Raw genomic sequence first — 23744 nt, 5'->3', positions numbered from 1 at the left:
TGACTCAACTTGCTTTTACTTTTTATTAAACTTAAATATATTGCAGGAAGGTTTCCACACATTTTCTTTGAGAAAAAAAACACCACAAACCTATGGAATAGGTATAAAATGTACAAAAGGTTACAGTAAAACAGTCATTTAGTCCAAAAGTTAAAAAAAATAAAAAAACAGTCCTTTTATGGAGTTTCAAAATAAAGCCCAAAATTGCACTGAAAAAGTCGCTTCACACAGCTACATAGTCTGTAGAAAGAAAGCCAAAAAAAAAAAGGCTTCAAAAAGTAAACCATTTTATTTGAATAAAACCTAAATACAGACGAATCTCCCTGATCTGTCTTTTAGTTCTTTAATTTTTCCTCCATTCGAAAACCAGTGTTTCACAAATGTAGGAAAAATTAGTCTGTGTTGAGTCATCCTGAATGACAAAGTAAACAGGCTGGCGTGTGACTCTTGTCAGGAGTATAAATGTGAACAACCAGGTCCCATAATGTGAATGCTTTAATGTCTTAAAAAAATAAGCCCGACACCAACAGCTCGCTGATTTTCCCGTTTCTGTAGAAAACACTCAAAGATCGCCTCATAAGAAAAAAAAAAAATGCTCATTCACATTCAAGGCACAGAGAGCCACTGTGTTTAAAAATCACACTGTGGCAACTTCTTTGACATCACAATTCAAATATAAATATATAAACATTATTACACAGTAAATTAAAGTTATAAAGTCGCAGTTCGTGGCATTCCACAGTAAAACGTAGTCTGATCTTATCAGCACAGCCTCCCATAAAACTTTATTGCAGGTATTTTGCGACACACCCTAAAGTCCTCAAGGCGACATATTTTCTGTGATTTGAGGTTTGAAAGGTTGAACAACGTGGCAGATCTTTGGTGACAGGGCAACTTTACGGTCCCTGGTGTTCCATTAAGTGAAAAACCTTTACATCAGTCCTTTTTGAATACCTTAAGTTAAACCTTTCAGGTAACAGCTAAACAATCTTGCTTTGAAGAATTGCATCTGGTGCAAACTTTCCTGCCATCACTTCAGGAACTGCCACACTTTTTACATTTAAGTCCTCGCTTTTTCAAGAAGCTGATCTTTGGTGTTGTGGAAACCAAACGCAGGTTTCCTTAGAGACTCTTCATGCACACAGCTTTTTATTGTAGAGATTATTGTTAATCGCTCTTCAAGAAGAGGGAAAAGGTCAACATCGTCTACTGGGTTTTGGAGATAAAATCTTTTTGACCTGGAAAAGATTACCCGTCTATAGATTTTAGTCTCTGATCCTTAGAAATCACTGCTTAAATAAAGCATACTCATATTTTATACCACTGATTCACCTACATATCACAGAAGACTGAATCGTTTTCTCCAAACATCAAAGGAACATTTCCTTCATAGGTAGATGGGTCGTCAAAAAAGTTTTTTAATCCGACTGTAGGTTTTCGAACATACTTAAAACAAATTTGTTTTATTCAGCCGTCTATCTTCACCACTTTTATAATCACACACAGAACATTTTCAAGTCCTGCCAATACTCTGCGAACAACAATGACGCTGAAATGAGGAGTTTAATGCTGTTCATTTGTGATAAAACAGAGCAATCTGAGCCACCTGCTAGCGCAGTGGTCTCAAACTCCAGTCTCCAGACTTTAAGATGCATCGCTGCTTCAACACACCCGAGTCAATTTTTAACTCACTGGCAGCGCTCCACTGCGTGCTAGTGAGGTAGTTTTGGCTATTTGATTCAGGTGTGTAGGACGCGGCCCTCAAGGACTTGAGTTTGAGACCACTGTGCTAAAGTTAGCATGCTAGCGGTCACAGCTCAGAAGTTAAGATTTAGCCTTCAGAATGACACAACAGAACTACTGATGTTCAGTATGCTACGGTTAGCTATGAATAAATTATAATTTAGACGCTAGCCAGGCTATTGTTAGCATTGCAAGGCGACAACGTCTAAGGTTGTTTTTATGCTCAGAAACATCATAATTAGAGATCCAACCCCCCACCCAAAAAAAACAACAAAAAAAAAACAAACAAAAACAAAACACAAATCACGATCGGCGGACTTTCCATAGCGCTACCAGGTTCCCGAACAACAACACAGGATGTTGATGCTTTAAAATGAGTAAAGATGACTGAAGGTTGGTCATTTTCAGTGTAAGCGAGGTATCTAAAATGTACTAAGTGTAATCACAGATGTGAAAAATCACTTAAATGATCATTTTCAACCACTTGGAAAGATTTGAGGATTCATGAGAGAGAGCAAAACTTCAGGTGGGTAATAGTAAGGCTGAACAAAGTACAGCAGCTGGTTTTAGTAATGCCAACTGCATTAATACGGGATTCTGAAGACAATTCAAACTGTAAACACAAAATCATTTTCTTTTTTTAAAACAAAAATGGTATAACCACTCACACAATGTGACGTTGCCTTTGACTGTGATAGAAATAACTATTAAACGTTCATGGCAGGAAGGCTAAGGCTGTGATGAGGAGTCAGAACACGCTGACATGTATCAGAAAGTTAAAGCTTTTCAAAAACTGGAGATCAATAATTGGCTTCAAAACTGTTAATCAGATTATGTGTAATTATAACGACGCACTTTCACCTATAAATAGACGGCTTTATTACTGGGACGATCAATCCTTCATACACAAAGCAGGACGCTGAATTCTGAGGTCGGTAGTGTTTAAGCAGCAAATTTCAAAGACTTCAAACTTCAGGAGCTTTTCCAGTGGATTTATGTTATAACTGAGGCCATCATGTTGGTCTTAAGGGGGTTTTGGTAAGACCTGGAATCTCATCTTTTCCAGGAACAGCCAAACCAGCCAACTAGGAAGAAACCATCTACAGTTCTTCATCAAAAGGAAAGCTTGCATCACGCTGATCTCCTTTACAGGTTGTGCGACGGCTCATCTACTGCCGCATGTACAGTGTAATGAGGCCCGCATCGTGCAGGTGCTGCCACACAACCATCTCCATACGCATGTCATGGTTGGCGTAGAAGGCCACCTTGTGATAGCTTTTGTCGTAGTAGTGGTCCGAGTATTTCTGGTAGTCTGGCGTCATGAAGCCGTATGCGCTCACCTTTAGAAACCAAAGAACGACAAAAAGCCACAATTTAAGTGAAACCAGAAGCAACAACAAAAACTAAACATGCATGTTTAGTCTTGATCTAAACATGCATGTTCTGTCTTGATCCTCATCTGCATTTCCTGCCACTGGTGGCTTGAAAAACTGGTTTTTGCAACATCAACCAAGGTGAGAATCTGATAGATGTGGAAGCGTTGCCAGCTAGACAACAATGTGAATATCAACCAGATTAAAAGATAAGCGGGATCAGTTTCTGCACAGCCGTAGAGGATTGCAATGACTACAATTATTTTTGTTTGCTAAATGCAAGCTTAAAGAGAATTTTTTTTTTCCTACAGATTCATTAGTTCACCAACATTTCCTTCTACCGTTTAAATTCCGCAAAATATTGAATTTAGTTTTAGGTATCCTTCCAACCAGCATCTTACAATAGTTGGCTGGAATCCTGGCTAATGCACCGTTTTCAGGTCTCTGCACACATTTTCCAAGGGGCTGAGATCAGGGCTTTGTGACGGCCACTCCAAAATACTGACTTTGTCGTCCTTAAGCCACTTTGTCACCAACTTGGCAGCATGATTAGGGTCATTGTCCTTTTGGAAGACCCATGCGTGCCTAAGCTTTAATTTCATGGCTGATGTCTTTTGGTCTTTTGATATGGCTATAATATTTACATGTAATGCTTTTTTCTATACGATTCCGTCTTTTTAAGAACTGCACCTTTCTCTCCAGCAGCAACATTCTCCTACATCATAATGCTGCCAGACTCCTGCTTCACAGGTGGGATGGATTGGGATTTTTCTCGTTGACGTATGACGGCCTCTTTCCCATCACCCCAAGTTCCCGCCACAGATTTTGCATCAGGTTCATGTTGGAACACCGTCTGTGCCGGTCCAACTTCAAATACAGCCACAGCTGTCTTCATCCAGTTCAAATGATGCGAGTTGAGCTTACAGAGCAACGGCATTATTATCTTGGCTTTCCAAGCCATACTAATCTTAGTGTGTGTAAACTTTCAAGAAATTAACAAAGAAACTCTTATTTTTCTGGCATTTAGCAAACAAATATTTTAGCAATCGTCGCTGACCTAAAACAAGAAACATTTTGTCTGGTTTAATGTCAGAAGGTGGGAGCGTGCATAAATATACAACTTCAGCTATACTGGGGGAAAAAATAAAATTCTTCAAGGGCCGGACTCCTGACTCGTACCTGGTCGCAGGTGTGCAGCGCCGCCAACAGCATCGCAGCACCCGTCGATGGACGGTAGATGTCCTTGTACCTGCCTTTCAGGATGTTAGAGCGAAGAAATCTGAAACCAGAAATCATACATCTGTCAAATTACATCAGAGCGTGTTATTTTTAACATTTAATCAGTTGAATTATTCCTGATCGTCTTTGGGCGTAACCAACGTTTCTACACTCCAGCAGGTTTACCCGACCCAGCTGGAGAATCTAGTCTGAAGACTGCTCAGGCCTTAGCTCACCTGTTTCTGAGGTAACGAATGAAATCTGGGTGGTACATCTTCAGCTTTTCTGCTGAGACATCTTTCCCAAAGTATCTTGTTGGGCTGTGCAAAACAAATGTAAAATTAATAATGTAGAAAAATTGGTCCTGCTTAGCGGTTTTGCAGAAAATGAGACCTTCAGGAGAAAGCTGACATTAGAACGGCAGTCCTGTTAAATCTAGACTCACGTGTTGCAGTTTAAAACATTACATAAAAGATGCGCAAAACATTTCTGAATAATAAAAAAAAAAAAAAAGAAACTGAAACAAGCTCTGAATGTTGACCCTCAGCACCTAGGACAGCACCATAGTAAAAACAGATTAATTTGTGAAAATTACATTGAACCAATTTCACTGTATCGAGGAATAAAAGTCAACTCAACCATAAAAGGAAACAAATTTGATCCAAAAGCATCAAGGCTTATAATAACGAAAAATATTCTGCATCTGAAAATAAATTAAAATAATAATTTCTTGCATTTTAAGCAAACAGCATCTTTTAGATGATCACTTTATTCATCAGCATGCAGGTTAATACCCTGACATCAGAGCACATATCAGGAAACCCATCAGTGCTGAATGACTTTGCTGAATTTCTTTTTTAAGTTCAACAGATGTTGTAAGATAAAAAGACTCATTCAATTCCAGTTTCCAGTTATCAGAACAAAAACTGTCAAGATTTGTTCAAAAGTGATTACCGACAGAAACTGAGAACGTTTAGGAACAGGTTTATTTTGTATACATAAAATAACTTATTTTATATGAATACAAATTAAAGTTTGGAGAGCTACTCTGTTCTATTGGGAGGCTTATTAAAAAAAGTACTTGGGCGTTTACCTACATTTCTGGAAAATTCATCCACTCTACCTTTAATGTCAACAGTTTTACGTTTAAGATCATAAACACAATCCGTTTTTAACCAAGCTTTAATTTTTGGGCTTCTTTCGGCTTCACTGAGCAAACCATGAGCTATTCTGCATACCAAGAATATTTCCCTACACCAGAGTCAAACATGAGGCTGTCTGGTCTAAAGCTTCAGTTTCGGACAGCCACGTAAACAAGGAGACATAAGGAGTGGTCTACTAGTTCCTCAACAAATATGTGACACTGATGAAGTCAGAAAGCTACTGCTGAGCATCACCGTTACCATCAGTGCTGCTTGGTTTTACCACGTTTAAATTTTCAACAAATAATGAAACCGTGTTAATAGTTTTGTGCTTCTGTACACCTGGTTAGATTTAAATATTCTAACATTTATCTGGTCTTCACAATGTTCAGTGTAAACCAGTAGAACTGAAAGACAGCGCCTCTTAAAAATAAATAAATAAAACTCACTCAGAGCTTTAAGCGGCACATCAAGTATAAACCAGAGTTTTTTAGCGGCTCTAATTTCCTCAAAGGCTATATCCTTTCAGACTACTCAGTGAAATTCCTGCTCACCTTAGGTCAATCATGCAGCTTCACCTTAACATACAGATCAGCTAAGCTTCACCTGTGCACCGGCACTCACTCTTTGCCTCGCTCAGGTCCCCTCTCCACAGGCGTGTGCGTGGCCGCGGCCTTCATCAGCAGGTAATCGCGGTCGTGATCGGGCAGGAAGACGTATCGCGTCTCCTGTGGCGGAGCAGCAGAGCGTTAGAAGAGAGCAAACGTCTGACAGGAGGAGAGACTCTTCAGTCGCGTCCTCACCGGAGACACAGGCGGCCCGTGGTAGCCGGCGCTGCCGTAGCTCCTCATGGAGTTCATCAGTGTGTTGGTGGAGAAGGTGTAGTGGGTGGTCCGAGACCCCACATCCTCCTCGAAGCCTTGAATGACAGCTCCGTTGGTCCTGGAGATCGACGGGAGTCGAATGAGAAAAAAAAAAAAATGAAATCACTGAACAGAGCATTCATGGTGCTTTTATTACAAGATAAAAAAGAAAAAAAGTGGAAATATATTTGGGGTGGGCTGTTTAACTTTTTCAGCAATAAAAATGTTGAGAGCTTTGATTGTAAAGACAAAAAAGCAAAGAGTCAAACTGTCCCCAGTGGGGTTGGTAAGCCCGGTCTTTACCTGAAGACATAATGATGGCCGTCGATCTCCTTCCCTTTTTTCGAGCCGTTCAGGATGCCACCGTTTCCCACCACGGCACAGCGGCTGCACTCCGATTTATTTTTGCGAGTTTCCCAGTCATCCAACATCCTCCAGTTTGCAGAGGAGTTCAGCACAGACAGAGTATCCTTCAGAGCTGAAGAGACAAGCAAAATTAATATAAAGATTTTAAATATCTGCCCTCACAATCACATTTGTGGTTTACTATAAGAATCTTATCTGAATATCTTGCTTCCTCAAACTATCATAGGTTTGTTCACCACACAATAATAAAAACGACCCGACTCACCAGATCATTTGAATTTACTTCATACGACAAAGTTATTCCTGATGCACAATCACTTGTTTTGTCTGGAGATAAAGTTGGTTCCCAGGGAAGGTTTTAATTAAATTACCACCAATCACTGTGGATTAAAGAGCCTTGCAAAAGGTATTCACATTGCTTATATTTTTAAACGCCAATGTATTTTAATAGGATTTTGTGAAGGGCTCACACCAAGAAGTGCATAATAGTCAAGTTGTTTTCCTAATATTGATTTGAATTCTGCACACATGTACCCAAACTTAAATGTCTTGTCATGTTTTGAGTGACAAAAAAAAAAATAATTAATTGAAATCTGGAAAAGACAGAAGAGTTTTCCTTCATGGGGGATAATAATAATAATAATAATAATAATAATAATAATAATTTAACAGCGCCTTTCTTGACACTCAAGCTCACTTTACAGACAAAAATGAAAATATAAAATACAAATACAAGAACATAAAAACAGTTATGAAGAGGGACAAGAGCAGTGCATTTACAAATAAGCGAGCTGGAACAGGTGGATTTTGAGTCTGATTTTGACTAAAAGGGAGAGAGTCAATACTGCGGAGGTCAGGAGGGAGGGAGCTCCAGAGCTGGGGAGCAGAGCGGCTGAAGAAGTTGGAGTTTATGGAGGGATTGATGAGGGAGACCAAAAAGAAGAGAATTACAATAATCAAGACGGGAGGTGATGAGGCTGTGGATTAGGACTGAGGCAGTGTGAGTGGTGAGGCAGGAACGGACGCGGTTAATATTGCGCAGGTGGAAGTAGGCAGACCAGCTAACGTTATTTATGTGTGACTGAAAGGATTCACTGGAACAGTTTTACAAATAAAATTAAACAACAAACCGGTTTCCATCAATGTTCCGGCAAAGCCGGAATTAATTAAATAATAAATCTTGTGGCATCAAACGACGCGCTTTTTTTTCCTCGCCGAAGATAGGGAGGGGTCATGGATGACACCCAGACTCTTGACCTGAGGGGAGGGGGACACCAAGGAGTTGTCAATGGGTAGTGAGAAACTATTGATTTTGGATAGGGGGGATTTGGTGGCGACGAGGAGGAGTTCAGTTTGAGGTGAACCAGTCTTTAATTTCAAGTAAGTAGTTCGTAAAGGACAAGGTGGGGGAGTGAGGAAGTGAGTTTGCTGGATAAATAAAGCTGGGTGTTATCCACGCAACAATGAACATGAATGTTGAATTTGCGAAAAATACTGCCAAGGGGAAGGAGGTAGGTGGTGAAAAGGAGAGGGCTAAGAACTGAGCCTTGAGGGACTCCAGTAGTGACAGGGGAAGGGTGGGATGTGAAAGATTTGAGATGAATTAACTGAGTGCGGTCGGAGAGATAAGAGCGGAACCAGTCAAAGGGGGTGTAAGAGATGCCAAGAGAGGATTATCTATTGAGGAGAATGGGGCGAGAAATGGTATCATTAAGATCGAGGAGGATGAGGATGGAGAGGAGTCCAGAATCAGCAGCTATGAGATCATTTGTGATTTTTATTAGAGCGGTTTCATTAGGGAAGGGCGAAACCAGACTGGAAAGGCTCGTAAAGACTGTCGAGGGTAAGAAAGGTGTAGAGTTGAGAAGACAATTTTTTCAAGTATTTTAGAAATAAAGGAAAGATTTGAGATGGGACGAAGATTATTAAAGTTAGTGGGATCTGAGCCAAGTTTTGTCAGAATCGGGGACAGATGCAGTTTTGAAAAGTGAGAGGACAATACCAGAAGAGAGAGAGGAATAAATAATGGAAGTAATGAAGGGAGGTGAGACAGGATTGACACCAAAGTGAAACCTCTATAAAATAAAAATAAATAAATAAATTAAAAAAATAATAAAAAAAGGGGGTAATTTTTCAAAAATCCACATCACTAAACTAAAACCATCAGCATTGGACATGTTTCTAAGTGTTGTGAAAAAAAAATAAAAACTCTTTGTGGAAACCATTGTAAGAAAAACATCCTCTGATCCCTTGAGCCCGACCTGCAAGTCAGGACTTGCTCTGAAGCAGATGATTGTTCAGCTCTTTATGAATCAAAGGCCTCAGTGTGCGACCGCGGGTCTGTGCAGAGATCAGCATACAGCTAAGTCAGAAGCAAACTATTTGCATGCATGTCCAATCTTTTAAAGTCGGTTAGATTCCCGTCAGAGGTGGCGGCGGTTCACTGGAACAGTTTTACAAGTAAAGTTAAACAACAAACCGGTTTCCATCAATGTTCTGGCAAAGCCTAAATTAATTAAATAATAAATCTTGTGGCATCAAACGACACGCTTTTTTCCCTCGCCAAGGTTTCTCTCTGTACTGTCAACGACCACAGCCGTGACGCCATCACTCGTCGCGATACAAAGCAGCCATGTGAAAACTTTGGAAGCTTCCCAACCAATTTAAAAAAAAAAAACAAAAAAAACAGCATGATCAAGAATGAAATAAAAGACTGAATGACATGCTTATAGAAAATGGATCTCACTGTCGTAGTCGACGCCTCCCCAGCCATGTGTTCCTGGGTACTGCTTCAGACGCTGGTGCTGTTCCTCAGTCGCATGCCGGGCCCACTGCAGGACAGGAATACGCTCCAGGAATCGGCTTCCAAACTCAGACTCCTTTATCCGATTTCGGATCCCGTCTAAGCAGTTCTGTGAGGAGCGGATAACACGGCTGTGTAGCCATCAAAAACAACATGGAAAAAAACTCTACAACCACAACCTCTGTGTGCTTCATGATCAGTATATGCAGGTCAAAGATTCTCAGTACAAACCTCTGATGCACATGGCAGACGGTTTTCTGGTAATTATACAGCTTTGACAATAACAAAGGCAGGATGGAGGAAATGTACACAGACATCTGCTGGTTAGACTGCAGTGAAAGCTGTGGCGGCTTTTTCAGAGGCTTCAATCTTCAGCTCAGTTACCCTCTTATTTTGAAAGATTGTTCGTTAAAAAAAAATTCTCCTCTTGTTGAAAGCAAACAGAGCGGCACCAACTAGACTTCATTGAGAAATGTCAGAGCTTTAAGAAATGTTTGCCCTCCTGGTTTGTTGTTTAGCGAAAAGGAAGATTTAAAATGAATTTTCTTTTAAGTAAAACTGAAATTAGCTTGTATTCATCAGCTGCAGGCGTCACCTTCGTACCATCAATGCAGTAAACGGTCAGATTTGATCATCTCATGCATTCAGCTGCAGCCGTTTGTTAGAAATTTACTGCTGGGATCGGTAAACCGTAGACATGCTGGGTACATTTAAATAGCTTCAGATTACAGGGTCTGCACAAATGGAATATGAGCTAATTTATGATAGGCATTAAGTTAGTTTCTAGGAGCTTTAAACTTAGCAAGACCTGAGAAACGAGAACAGAGCGCGGTTCACATTGGCGGCATTAAACAGCAGTCTATGAGTGAATAGCTCCTGTAGTCTGAGACCTTAGAAAAACATTAAATTGCTTTTATTGCAGAAAATGAGCAGATAGTATCTTTGCAACAGCGGTGGGGTTTTGTCTTTGACAATGTGCTGGAAAGAAAAGTTTATTTTTCTGTCCACAAAAAACAGGAACTACTGCACATGAATGAGAGCAGCTCTTCAGGAGAATTCAGTCGCATTAAAACAGTTTTTAATGTTCGGGAACGTAACTTAGTGTTGCTCTGAACCTGAACCTGGATTTGATCAAAAGCCAATGTACATACACTTAAATCCTATAGAAGCAGCCAAGATGCACCGTTTCCAGAATCTAAAATACAACGTTGGCTTTTTTTTGACGCAGTCATTTTAGTACCCGTTAAGGATCAAATATTATTTCACCTCCAGATGTCCTAAAGTCTTGAATATACATATAGTATTTTCTTTTAAATATGGCAAACAATAAAGCTTTATATCCTGGTTGGTGGTAAAGCAAACAATAGACAAGACAAACAAGGCAGCTGAAAGCAGCTTTTATGATGCATGTCAAAGTAACACAGCAACACACATGACTTGAAACCTTAGCTGACGCGTTAACTGGAAACGCACGACTGCCGAGCATTATAGTGGCAGCCGTCCAGTGACAATACAGAGCCGGACCTACACCTGAAAACAGAAGATCCTTTTCTGTGATTAACCCGATGCCGGGAGCCTCTACCAGCTCCACATGTCACTCCCTGAAAGCTTCATTACAAGCAATGGTTATAACAGTCAATATTGGTTATAGTGATTATTCCACCAGTCTGAGCCATTCAACCGAGCTTTGAATAAAAACCCAAACCCTGACTTCTGTGCGCGTTTCTTTGTTTTTGGATCAAATGATTATAAAGTAGTTCAGAGAAATGTCTGTTTATATATAGACTCGCCTCAGGCCCACTGCTGCGAATCGTATCAAGGAGTTCCAGGTAATAGGTAATCAAAATGACTAGGATGTAGATAAATGAGGTGAAGAGAGGAAGTTTATGAAACCAAAGGGATTAAGAGTGGGATTCTTCAAGAGGTTTTACTGAAATTGATGCAGAAGACTGCCGTTAAAAAGCAAAGCGCAAAGCTTTCTGTTGAGAGGGAGAAGTTGATTAACAGCTTGGGTGAGCAGCAGATTAGTAAAACATTAACTTAAATGTGTTTACACATCTTAGATAATGACAGAGAAACACACTTTATGGTGGTTGAATAACCTCCTTAATATGTGCTCATATTCTATAGAACCGTCTAAAACATGGGCAGCGCCAGCCTGCGAGGCCTGACATTCGACACCGATGATTTTAACAAATTAGCTTTTATCTAGGTAACATCCCAAATAAAATACAATTATTGGTGAAATGTTATTTCAATGGGACTAAATAATCGGATTAAATGCAGAGTTGACTCACCGTTTGTGAAGGGAACTCCTCAGTCATGTAAGAGTCTCCGATGTAGGGGGGATCCGTGGGGCCCGGTGGTTTAGTGGGCTTCACCGGAGGGGCCTTGGTGCTTTTCTTGGCTTTGTCCTCTCCTTCAGACTTGGAACTGGAGGCATTTAGGATTTGGTTTTCTGCTGGTTTTGGTGGGTTGGTGACTGGTTGAGTCTTTAAAGCTGCGGTCTTTTTGGCTGCCGTGGGGTTAGGAGGGGTGGAGGTCCCGTCCTGCTGGCTGAGGTCGCCGTCTCTGGGCGAAGAATCCTCGGCGATGCTGCAGAGGATCAAACCACACATGGTAACTCATCTCGATCCGTTTGCCCTGATAATGAGCAGCCTTCACAGCCCCTAAAAAAGACATGGCCTTGAGCCAACTCATCTAGAGGAGGCTGGACAGCTCTACTCTGCACATGCTGATTAAAAGCAATGAGATGAGGGGGAATTTACTACACCTGTAATAACAAAGGGAGTATTGAATATGATGCAGAAATACAAAAAAATAATTCAGACAAACATTCCTGAGCATTTGTTACGAGTTTGTATTCTGATTTATTGATCAAAATTGCTTCACAGAACAACAGCTTTTTAATTTTGCAGCCATTAATTGTGATACAAGATATATTTAGCTTGGATTTTATGGTGATAAACACTACATAGGTCGTTATTGTGCAGTGGAACAATGAGGACACATTTCTTGGAGAGTGTAGCATGCATTTGCAATTACATCCTTTTGCTCCGACATCCCTAAATAAAAGCCAGCACCAATTAAACTCAAAAAGTAGAAATAAGAACAGGAAGGCAACAAAATCAACAAATCAGTGAAAAGCCACCTTGACCTCTCTGTTCACACGAGATATTGAGATCTAATTTAGAAATGCTTAACTGACCCAGACCAAAGAAGACCATATCCATTAAATAACCTGGCATCTGTCTTCTTTATGACTGAAGAATGAACAAACACAAAGGCCTGAAGAGGGACTTTAGAGGATCATGGGATCAGGAGAGGATCACATTTATAACACCCATTAAGCATCACTTCTCTAAAATCAGGAGCAAAGTTTAATGGAAAAATGTGTGGAAAACAAAAAGATACATTTTTAATCAGCTTTTTACAGAAATAAATGCAATTTTGAAACTTTTAAATTTGTTTTCAAGTTTTTAAACTTTTTCCAGAGTGTTACTCCGGCTTCTAACCAATAAAAGTGAACTGGTACAAAAATACTGCATATGTTGCATTTCTTCAGAAACCAGCAGGCAGTGAGATATTTTTTCCTATTTTAAATAGAGTTAAATCAACAAAACACACAGCAAGCATCTGATAGTCGGTCCATTTCTGGGTTGGACTATGCCCCGATTTTTAGAGACTTGGTGTGACAAACATATTTAGAGCAGAAGAGATTACTGACTTTTTTTTTAATCTGACACACATTACACAGTTAACTTATTGTGTGATGATATGACCATAAATGACAAACCGTAAATTCATAAGGCAAATGCAAGTAGAAATTTATTTAGTTAGGCCTCACAGATCATCTTGGACACGTTGACCTTTTCTGGGAATCAACATCCGTCCCTATCGGAGATTGTATGACATTTTATGAGTATATTATCAGACTTCTGTCTGACTTTTAGTTTCCCACCTGTCTCGTGATCTTCTGTTTGCAGCTGCGCTGACATGTGTGAACAGATAACAAATGCAAGAGCTGCGATAGTTGAATGCTATAGTTTGAGGAACAGCCAGAGTTTTCTTTGACGGATCCATTCCCTCAAAGAAAACTCTGGCTTAACCAGCGCCTTCTTTGTTTACGTTCTATCCAAAACTGCAACAACTCCCACAGCTGCTGTAGCATACCACAGAGGCATCCATGTTTGGTTTTCCCCCCACTTCTTATGGTCACTTGTTACTGAATGGCTTTAAAATCTCCTCCTAGACACTTTGGTCGACCAGAACCATAGGAAGTCCTGTTTGTAGTTCGACAAATACCACATAGGGGAGACGTAATGTTCTGGTCAGATGAAATCAAGTTTAACTCTCTGAGAAACGCAGAGAACAAGCACTCCCCATCACCCTGAACACGCCACCCTGTAAAGGGTGGCGCTGCTTTTCTGCAGTATGGATACCGACGCTAGGAAGAGCTGCTGGGAAGACGAATGGAGATAAATATAGAACCTCTCAGAGGCTGCAGAAATCCTGTGACCGAAGCAAAAGGTTCATCTTACAGCTAGACGACGACAACAACAACAAAAGAGCTGGATCTTAACTTTCTTTACTTAAAGGCCAAATAATGCATTGTTTGCATTTAGCTGGCAGGACTTTGGGTAAAAATCAGTGGAAGCCGGTCACAGCTTCTCATATCTGAACCAGTTGCTCTGATAACACTAGAGTTTTAAACAAGATAAAAAAGAAATCACACTTAAGTTTTGGCAAACGTTTTAGCAGACAGATTAAGAAATGTTAATTAGAAGCATATTGTGGTCTATCCCATGTGGGGCCGTGAGGGGTGCTGGTGCCCATCTCCAGCGTTCATTGGACGAGAGGCGGGGTACACCCTGGACAGGTCACCAGTCTATCGCAGAATAACATAGAGACAAACAGGACAAACAACCATTCACACACACACACACACACACACTCTCACACATCTAAGGAGAATTTAGAGAGGCCAATTAACCTAACAGTCATGTTTTTGGACAGTGGGAGGAATCTGGAGTTCCCGGATAGAAAACCACGCATGCACAGGGAGAACATGCAAACTCCATGCAGAAAGACCCAGGGCAAGGGTAGGACTTGAACCCAGGACCTTCTTGCTGCATGGCAACATGCACTACCCACTGCACCACTGTGCAGCCCCGCATATTGTGATAAACGTGTAATTTGTCATCAGATAATGCATGACTGTGGACAAGCTGCTGGTGGTTTGATCAATTTACTCCCTGCAAAGGGCTGAGGTTATTCTGTCAGTGCAGTCATTAGTCCAGAAATCCACCTCAATAATTAAAACAATAAAATGGTTTTACAGCTGGAGCTCTGCTTCATTTTCCTTCCTTGTGGTTTCCAGCGGAGCAGTGGGTAGCACTGTTGCCTTGCAGAAAGAATGTCCTGGGTTCGGGTCCACCCTGGGTCTTTCTGCACAATATGCGTGGTTTGCAGTTTCTCCCTGTGCGTGCGTGGGTTCTCTGGCCTCCTCCCACAGTCCAAGGTTAATTGGCCTAAACTCTCCTTAGGTGTGAGTGTGCGCGTGAATGGTTATTTGTCTTGTTTGTCTCTGTGTTGCCCTGCGACAGACTGGTAACCTGTCCAGGGTGAACCCCGCCTCTCGTTCAATGAACGCTGGAGATAGGCACCAGCAACCCCTCACGACCCCATGAGGGATAAGCGTGTAGGAAAATGGATGGTTTCAGTGAAACAATGAACCCTTTGAACCCAATAAAGACATGAACAGCGTTTTCTGTAGTCGCACGTTATGCTGTGGCTCAATACTTCCCACTATTCCTGACAGCCATGCTCGCACCAACAGATCAGAGATCTTTGTATTATATTTAACCATTCCTCTCCCAGGCTAATGAGTGCACACGCATGTATAACCTGCAGGTTAATACAACACTCTGTGCTCTAATAAGAGGAAACTGCTTCAAAGTTTCAATTCCAACAGTCTTGACCAAGATCTCATGGCGAGCTTATTTCTCAGATCCGGGTGAGGACAACAAAAAGCTACAAAAGAAATTAAGTGCAACAAACTTTTTTGGTTAAAGTCCTGCTGACTTTTTTCTGCTTAAGAGTCGCTATAAAGTCGTCCTTTTTAATCCAACAGCGCCATCATTATCATCTGATCAGTCCTATAAAAAGGACTGTATTTTTATTTCCCTGGATCAGTCAGTCTGAACTGGGTTCTATGAATCACAAATTCAAAAACTGGCAAAGACTCTTTCAGATCGATTCTTTTAATAAAATAACTATATAGCAATTTCTCATCTCATGAACACCACCAGAAAATGACCGCTTTGCCCAGTTTTAAACAGAGATGTTAGCAGAATTTACTTGTAGAATTGATAATGGCTCCCAAGAAAACTACCGCTCTACCAAAACTGCTTTTTAGAGCTTAAGTGGGAGAATGCTGACGAGGACCAGAAAGCAAGCTTACTGTGTGTTTTAGACCTAATCTTAGGGTGGTTTTATTGTTTTACTTTAGGGTCTTAACTTTTTCAATCATTTATCAGATATGCTTCTATCAAGTCTTCTTTAAAAGGGTCTTAAAAAGTTACAGGTTAACTGTTCTTATTACAGCTCTTATATGTTAAATGGCCTTTCTGAAGACTTGGCACCAGATGAGAGCTTGCATAATTTTTCCCACCCGAAGCAAACTGACACAAGAGCAGTGGAAACTCAAAGCATTTTTTTTTTTTTAAATATAGACACTTGTGAGCGCACCACAATATAACCCAACAGGTCCCACTGACGACAACAGTCTTCAGTGTGGAAGTTGTTACAGAGTGAAGAAACCACAAAGTTGGCCATTTTCAGCATTGTTGAGGCTGAGGAGGCACAGAAGCTGATTAAAAGCAAATGATATCTCCTGATTTACGACAGGCCAGAGGTTGATAAAAGCTGCAAAGGCAAGAGAGGGCAAGACTGAAAAGGGACACCAGGAAGGCAGAAGGCACTACAGCAAGCTTGCACCATTTCATCCTTTTGAGCTTTCAACCTCCACCACAAATAAGGAAATGTTGGCAGTCTTCTGAAAATCTTACAGGTAAGGATCAACATTTTCTAAGAAATACACACATGACTGTCATTCAGCAATGTTAGCCATGTTAACCTGCCAGATCTAACACCTTGTAAAGCCCTTATACAGTATGAGCTCCTTTCCCCCCCACCCCACAATATCTGTTTTACAGCAACTGCTCTCATGAAGCGCTCGGCCTCTGCTTCCAATATGACCGACTGCTGACTCCTCACAACAGGAAAGCTATATAAATATTTGCAATGCTTTTCTCGCATCATTGTGCTTAAAGAGAAATCAGAAACGGCAAAAATCTAAGATGAAAAGTCAGCGGCACAACCGGATCAAGGAATCTCTGCTGAAGGGTTTACAGGTTGGGATCATTCTGCACAACTTCCGCATGGTTTTGTCGGACGGGCACAGCTTTTGAAAGCTAAAAGAACCAAAAGTTCCTCGGGCTCATTCCTCTTTGGTTTCTTTGATAAAAAGCCAGAGAAACAAGCCGACGGTCCAGATTCCCTCAGCTGGCCTTAATGCAGCTGTCATGGACCTGCTGGCTTTTAGAGCTGGAGCTCTGCCCATTGAAACAAAGCTTACACTTCATGTCCGTGTGCAAGAGACCACCTCCAGTCGAATAACTCCAGGGGACTTTTTTCATTAGAGCAGCAGAGTGCTGTGTGGTTCCTTTGTTGGAGTCACAATGACCCAACTGGAGCAGGAGGGGGGGGGGGGGGGGGGTAAGAGCTGGTTATAGAAACTCTTCATAACGCATGTGACCCCAGAGACTAACCTTTCAACTTGGTCATGATACACTTGCTCTGCATGAGCTACAAAGAGGAAAAGGCAGATAGTCAAACGCTCCTAAACATTTTAACCCCAAAAAGGCTCCATAGAGGCGTAACATCTATGAATCCAACATAACTTTCATATATTGATGTCTTACTTCTTCGGACTCACGGTTCCTGAGGCCTCAGTCCTTTGCAATTGTTTTAGAGGAGGAAGGAAGGTCACAAGGAAAGAAAGGCAAATAAGGCTGACGCTAGGGAGCCTTGTGAAAAAGGACAGACACAGGAGGAAAGAAAGGTAGGATAGAGACAAGAAAGGAAAAGATGAAAGATAGGCACATGACAAAAGGAGGAAAAGAGGATAAGGGTAAAAATAAAGGAGGGATACTAGCAAGCCAGACAAGGGCTAAAATAAGTATGGAAGGAAAGAAAACTAGGAAAGAAGAACACGGACATTTTATAAAGTTCCTGGCATCAGTTTTTTTAAAAACTGTGACTGAATGCAGTCTAGAAAATAAAACCGTCAAGTTTTAAAAAGAAAAAAACAAAAAAACAACAAAAAAAAACTGTTGTGCATTGATTCAGGAAAAGACCTTAAAAGGGCTGGCATTGAAAAAATGGCAAAATAGAAAGATAAATGCATTTATGTCTAAGGTTTGTGTCACAGACTAATCTCTGATCAAGGCCATCTGAGGTCTCTTGTTTCTTACTTGCAGCTTTGTTGCAACACTAGGCAGCAGACAGATGACTAAATATCTTCGACATCAAATAACTAACAACAATGGGTCAAAGGCCTGAACCAGGCCAGACGAATGGTTCACGGTCACGTTGATTCCCATCATGTTCATTCTGCTCGTTGATATCGAACCATGACTGACTGGTTGACTGACTTTCAACATGTTCACCTGATATATAGAAGTTTTTAATATTAACCAATGCTCCAGTTGGGTCATTTAGCCCATCCCTGAGGGAGCAGGTGGCTGCCACTGTGCCTGAGAAGCATTCTGGGGCTAAAGGTCTTGCTCTAGAACCACATATAGCAGTCTGTGGGATTTGAACCGGGAAACTTGCAACCTTCTCAGAAAGCAAGCGTTGTGCTTTAACCACAAGGCCACCACTCCCCTATTCTGCGCAAATACACATTTCAGCCGTGTGTTTACACATTTTAACAGCCAAGAAGATTTAACAGCACTGCAGCAAGCCGAGCATCATTTTTGAAAACCATAACGTAAATACATTTGGTGTGAACAGGATCTTTGAGTGAGTCTATTGTTTTGTTATGACTCCAACAGAACTGGTTTTATGATTACATTTTTAACGGACCCCCCCCCCCACAGCAAATTACAGTATTTATTCGAACTATAAGGCGCACCTAAAAATCTTAAATTTTCTTAAAAATTTATGGTGCTCCGTATACATGATTACCGTTGTGCTTACTGGCTGATTTTATGTGGTACAATGTGCTCAAAATCTGTTAAAATGTGTAAGTACGACATTAGTTAGCAACAAAGCCGCTCTACTCAGTGGATATTTTGAGCATTACGGTACACTGTGTCACTACCTGATCGGACCCCTGAGCTGTCTACAAGACTGCCTGACTGTAATGTCTAAACTAGAAGTTCATTCATGTAAAGACCCCCCACATACTCGGACGTAGCTCACTCCGGATGTCTGGGCGTAGTCGAGGCGTATTCAAAGCGGACTCCGCACATTTACATACGCGCAGAGCTCAATTTTTACGATTGCATACTTAGTATAGGCAAGAATTTTTTACAACAAACTGTTTTATATGCGACACCGAGCTTTATACACTGAGCTGCTCCAAGCAGGCGGCCGTAAGGACGAACAACATCACAGTCCCTCTGTTCTCACTGATAGGTGGGAGCCTGCTGGAAAAAAACGTCTCTAGGGGCTCAGCTAGCTAATCACACATTTTACCACATTTGCCACAAGAAATGTAGGCAACAGTACACTCAGCTATGCGGTTTTGTTAGTTGCATCAGGTTTAATTTAGCTAAAACTCCACAAATACAGGGACTGTAAACTGTAGAAGCTTCAAAAGAAGGCCTGGAAGTTACCAAGAGGCCATCACTACTGTACGAATCAAAAAGTCGTCAGTAGGAGTTAAGAAAAAACAGACTGTTGCAGTGCGCACATCAAAAATGCTGGATTAGTTTGGTTTTTAAAGGAGATGAGGTTTTTATCAGGAACACTTCCAGAAGCTGATGTCTTTCTATGCATCATGTTTGCAGAAGGTCATAAAGGCATAGTGGTTGCACTATGCAGTAAAGATGCTCACATGAAGGGATGAAACAATTTTGAGGCTGCAGTAGTCATTAAAAGTGGCTTTTGTGCTTGATTTGCAGAAACCACTTGTAATAGTTATTTAATCCATTTTGTTACAGCTTAATGTAATTATTGCAAACACCAGCAACAATAAACCTAATTTGCATCTGGGGTGTAATTATTTTAGGTGAAATGTCAAGCTTCATAGAAATCAAATTCAACTGCTCAAAAAACTGAAGGAACACTTTTTAATTGGAGTTTAATATGAAATCAGTCAAACTTCTGAGATTTTGATCCGGTCGGTTGAGTAGAGGGGGCTGTTAACCAGTGTCAGCTGTTCTAATGTTAAATAAACACGACAGGGGCAAAAAAACAAAGACAGCGATGGTTCTGCAGGTGTAGGCAACGGACATTTGTTTTTACAGCTTCTCAGTAGATTTGCATTTGAGCAGGGTTAGTGCCCTGACTGATACATGAGACGATACCTGGACAAACAACATGGCTCATGAATATTTGCCATTGCCAGAAGGCTTGCTGTGTCTCCCAGCACAATCTAAAGAGCATACAGAAGACTCCAGGAGACCTCCAGCAGGGCCACTGGCGTGAATGTCTCTGACCAAACCATTCGTAACAGACTTCATGAGGACCTGACGCCCTCTAGTAGATCCTGTGCTCACTGCCCAACACTGTGGAGCTCAACTGGCATCTGTCAGAGAACTCAGGAGTTGGCAGATTCTGCACTGCCATCCTGTTCTTTTTCCAGATAAGAGCATGTTCACACCGAGCTCATGTGACAGATGTAAAAGCGTCTGGAGAAGCTGCCTGGAACATTGTTCAGCCTGATCAGTTTGGTCTCCATGGAGAGACGAACAGACCTGTATAGGATAAAAGACGGCCCCCTGACTCCCGTTAGATATCGGGACGAAACCCATTGTCCGGTAGGTCCTTGGTTCCTCAAGGGGAATGATAATGTCCGGCCTCATTTAGTAAGTGTATGCAGGCAGTTCCTGGTGAAATTGAAACCATAAACTGACCTCCATGCTCCCCTGACCTAAAGCCAACAAAACATCTCTGGGACATCATGTTTACGTCTATCCGACACCACCAGGTTGCATCTCTGACTGGCCAGGAGCTCAGTGATACCCTGGTCATACCCCAGGACGACATCCGTCATCTTTATGCTCGGCGTCGTCAGGCCTGCATTGAAGCACATGGCAGCCATACAAACTACGAAGTAGCATTCTGAGCTCCTACTATGACATATCAGCAAATTACACTAGTCTGCTGGATCAGTTTTCCAGTTTCACTTCCTCTATGACTTTAAGCCCTTTCTAGGTTGATCATTCTCAATCCACGATGCGGCATTTTTTAGCAATTTATAGCTAAACTTTACAGAGAAACATTGATGATTGGAAGGATTTTGACATGGGGTCCATCTTAAATAGCATTTACAGTTCTGGTCAGAATGTTACAAGTAAGAATTGGAATAAAAGTCATTGTTGGGCATTTAAATAATTTTTCATGATGCAATGAATATGCAAACCACGTTAATAACTGTAAACAACCAAAATAAATGCACAAGACAACTTCTAATCTTCAACATTAAAAACAGGCCAAAGAATAATCATACATTCCCTCTGGTATTTAAATGTGTTTTTGAAAGTCTTACTATGACTATGTCAACACTAATCTTGACAGAATTAAGACTTAAATTGGTTTGTTTTCTTTCACAGCCCAGCTTTTAGGCAGAGATCTTAAATCTTTGATCAGGTTAATGTCGGGACTTTTCAACTAAAACCAGTCCTGATGTGTGTTTGGCATCACTGGGAAGCCATTTGGCTTGTCCATGCAGGCAGCTGCAAATTTCAGTTCAGCTCAAATGAGTTGATTTTCCCTTCTTCGTTTGTCAACATCCTCCGAGTCTAGGTTAATGAAAAACTAGTTCTACTGTGAGCAGCGACACTGATAATACTGCCGTTCCAGTTCACGGGTAGTTCATTAACTTTCACACCAACTTCACTGAGACACAGTTGGGTGTTTTAACAGGGCAATGATTTCAAATCCCAAATCCGTGTTTTAGAATGGATAAATCAAGAAACATCAAGCCCCTGGGCAAACGATCCCCAACCTGACCTGAAACTACGCTTAAAAAGCTTAGTCTATGCCAGGAAACCAATTTAGACACAATAATGCTGGGAAGCCGATTATGGCTACCTAAGTGTGTAGATTTTGTCCAACTTGCTAAGGTACCTTTATTGACATATTAGTGAGGGTGTACATTCATATCTGACCCTGTGTGGATAAGAATAGCCAGAAATTTAAATTCATACTCCTGTGTTAGGTTTTTTTTTTTTTTCAAAACGCTTTCTTGTTTGGGGGGGGGACACAAATGCATCTTTAAAATCCCACAATTAAGGATATCAATGCCCATAATGAGAATTTGTCAACCTCTAACCTGAATTATATATAGATGTAGGAGATCTCTACAGGAAAAGCCACGAAGATTTGAGCTTCACATGAAAGCTTTCTAAAATATTTGATAAAAATCACATTTCTAAGGACTACTTAATATATAAAAAGGTGTCTTTTTTGGAGGAAAAGGGACTTTTAGCAATCCGCTGCTGACAGCTTCACCTTTTCTCCATCTTTGAGGCCTTTCTGATTTTCCAACAGGTAAAAACACAATCTGCTGGAAATCGGATCGTGTGACCTAACAGGTATCGCGTCTGCGCTTACCCAAAAATGAAAGTTTTACCAAAACGAGTCTCTAAATCCCCGCAGCGCCGTGGATGAGTGAGCCCTCACCTGTTTGGCCTCGATGCCACATCCTGGGCTTTCCTGATATCGAGCAGGTATAAGGAAGGAGGCCACTGCATCTTCACATACAGCATGTAGACGACCAGGAGGCAGGCGACGCTCACGGCAACCAGCAGCCGTCTCTTCAGGGCCATCCCCTTTTAGGACACGGGCGTCTCCGGGCAACGGGCTGCGGTTGCTCGCCGGGCCCTGCGCTCCGTCGCCAGGAGCATGGGGAAGCAGAAGAGCGAGGCTGCCGTCAAGACTCCGCGAGGGTTTCCCTGTACAGGCCAGCAGGTGTGGGGAGATGCAGAGGATTAAATTATCCCACAAAAAAAAAAAAAAAACTGATCCAGGCTTCTCTCAAAAACGGCTACAAAAAGACAGAGGAGAGAGAGGTGGGGGGAGTTAAAACGAGGGCAAAGACTTAGCAGGGGAAACTTTATCTCCCAGCAGCAACAAAGCACCATATGATCCCTTTTTTAATGAATAATTTGCTCATGAACAGACAGCAGAGCAGGTTGTCTCATTTCATTCATGTTCTGTCTGTTGCCGCAGCTCCTCTGATAAACAAAGATACATCCTGTGTGACCTCACAGAGGGCTCGACTCAAACTGAGGAACCAGAAACGTTATCTTTAGGAGACACTTGTGCGCCTTCTGCTGCTTAGTGGATCTGAAGGCGGCCCTGCTGAAGCCGTCACCTACTGGTTGTTGCCTACTTGTCATACAGGCAGAGGAGAACTGGAGAGATCTCCCGGAACGCTCCTACACAATCCTGGACAACTTGCTTCGCCAACGGGGCGAAGATACTCCTGACTGAGGCCGAGGGCAGGAGTGGAAAGAATTCGCTGGGAGAGATTGTGGTGATAAACTCCCCGGTAGTCGTCACGGCCGTCAACTCGGCTCTTTCAGAACAAGTAAAACCAACATGACGGAAGTCTAACCACTGAAAGAACAAAATCATGAAAGTTTAGCAGCATCGACTACGTGCAGAAGTGTGACAACCTGTGACAAAGCCTGACTCAGGCTGAGTTATGAGGAACAGGAGGCTCTGTTGCCTCATTCCTGAAACAAAGAAACCTTTTCATAAAATCGAAACACAAGAAGAAGAAGAAGAAGAAAAACAAACGTTCTCTCACCAGCGGGAACAGCAGCAGCAGCAGCAGATCGCTTTTTCTCTGACAGCAGAGTCGTCTTCCTCTAACGGAGCAGTAAGAGCCTTGATTCCCAGCCTCAGCGCCGGATGGGCGGGCCTATTGTAAAATGAGAAACAGCTGCTGGCAATTGGTCAAACATGAGTATAGGAGGTGGGGGGGGGAGGCAGG

At 41.6% G+C, this 23744-nt stretch overlaps 1 protein-coding gene across 2 annotated transcripts; it reads right to left on the bottom strand.

Moving 5' to 3' along the window:
* Positions 1–23673, bottom strand: st6galnac (ST6 (alpha-N-acetyl-neuraminyl-2,3-beta-galactosyl-1,3)-N-acetylgalactosaminide alpha-2,6-sialyltransferase). 2 transcript variants are annotated; one of them, XM_012881698.3, is made up of 10 exons: positions 23559–23673; positions 22427–22790; positions 11806–12103; positions 9452–9617; positions 6643–6817; positions 6280–6418; positions 6101–6204; positions 4571–4654; positions 4296–4395; positions 1–3083 (listed from the first exon to the last, which is right to left on the bottom strand). In XM_012881698.3, the coding sequence occupies exons 2-10, from the start codon at positions 22570–22572 to the stop codon at positions 2913–2915; spliced, it is 1383 nt and encodes a 460-aa protein (XP_012737152.2). In that variant the 5' UTR covers positions 22573–22790; positions 23559–23673; the 3' UTR covers positions 1–2912. The 2 variants fall into 2 exon arrangements, with proteins under 2 accessions (XP_012737152.2, XP_035998131.1); XM_036142238.1 differs by having other exon boundaries at positions 22427–22698; positions 23559–23665.
* Positions 23674–23744: the final 71 nt, after the last annotated feature.

The sequence above is a fragment of the Fundulus heteroclitus genome, chromosome 10, assembly GCF_011125445.2.
Source record: "Fundulus heteroclitus isolate FHET01 chromosome 10, MU-UCD_Fhet_4.1, whole genome shotgun sequence".
Taxonomy (NCBI): Eukaryota; Metazoa; Chordata; class Actinopteri; order Cyprinodontiformes; family Fundulidae; genus Fundulus; species Fundulus heteroclitus.
Note: the sequence above shows the minus strand (reverse complement) of the source record. Positions and strands in the feature narration are given on the sequence as shown.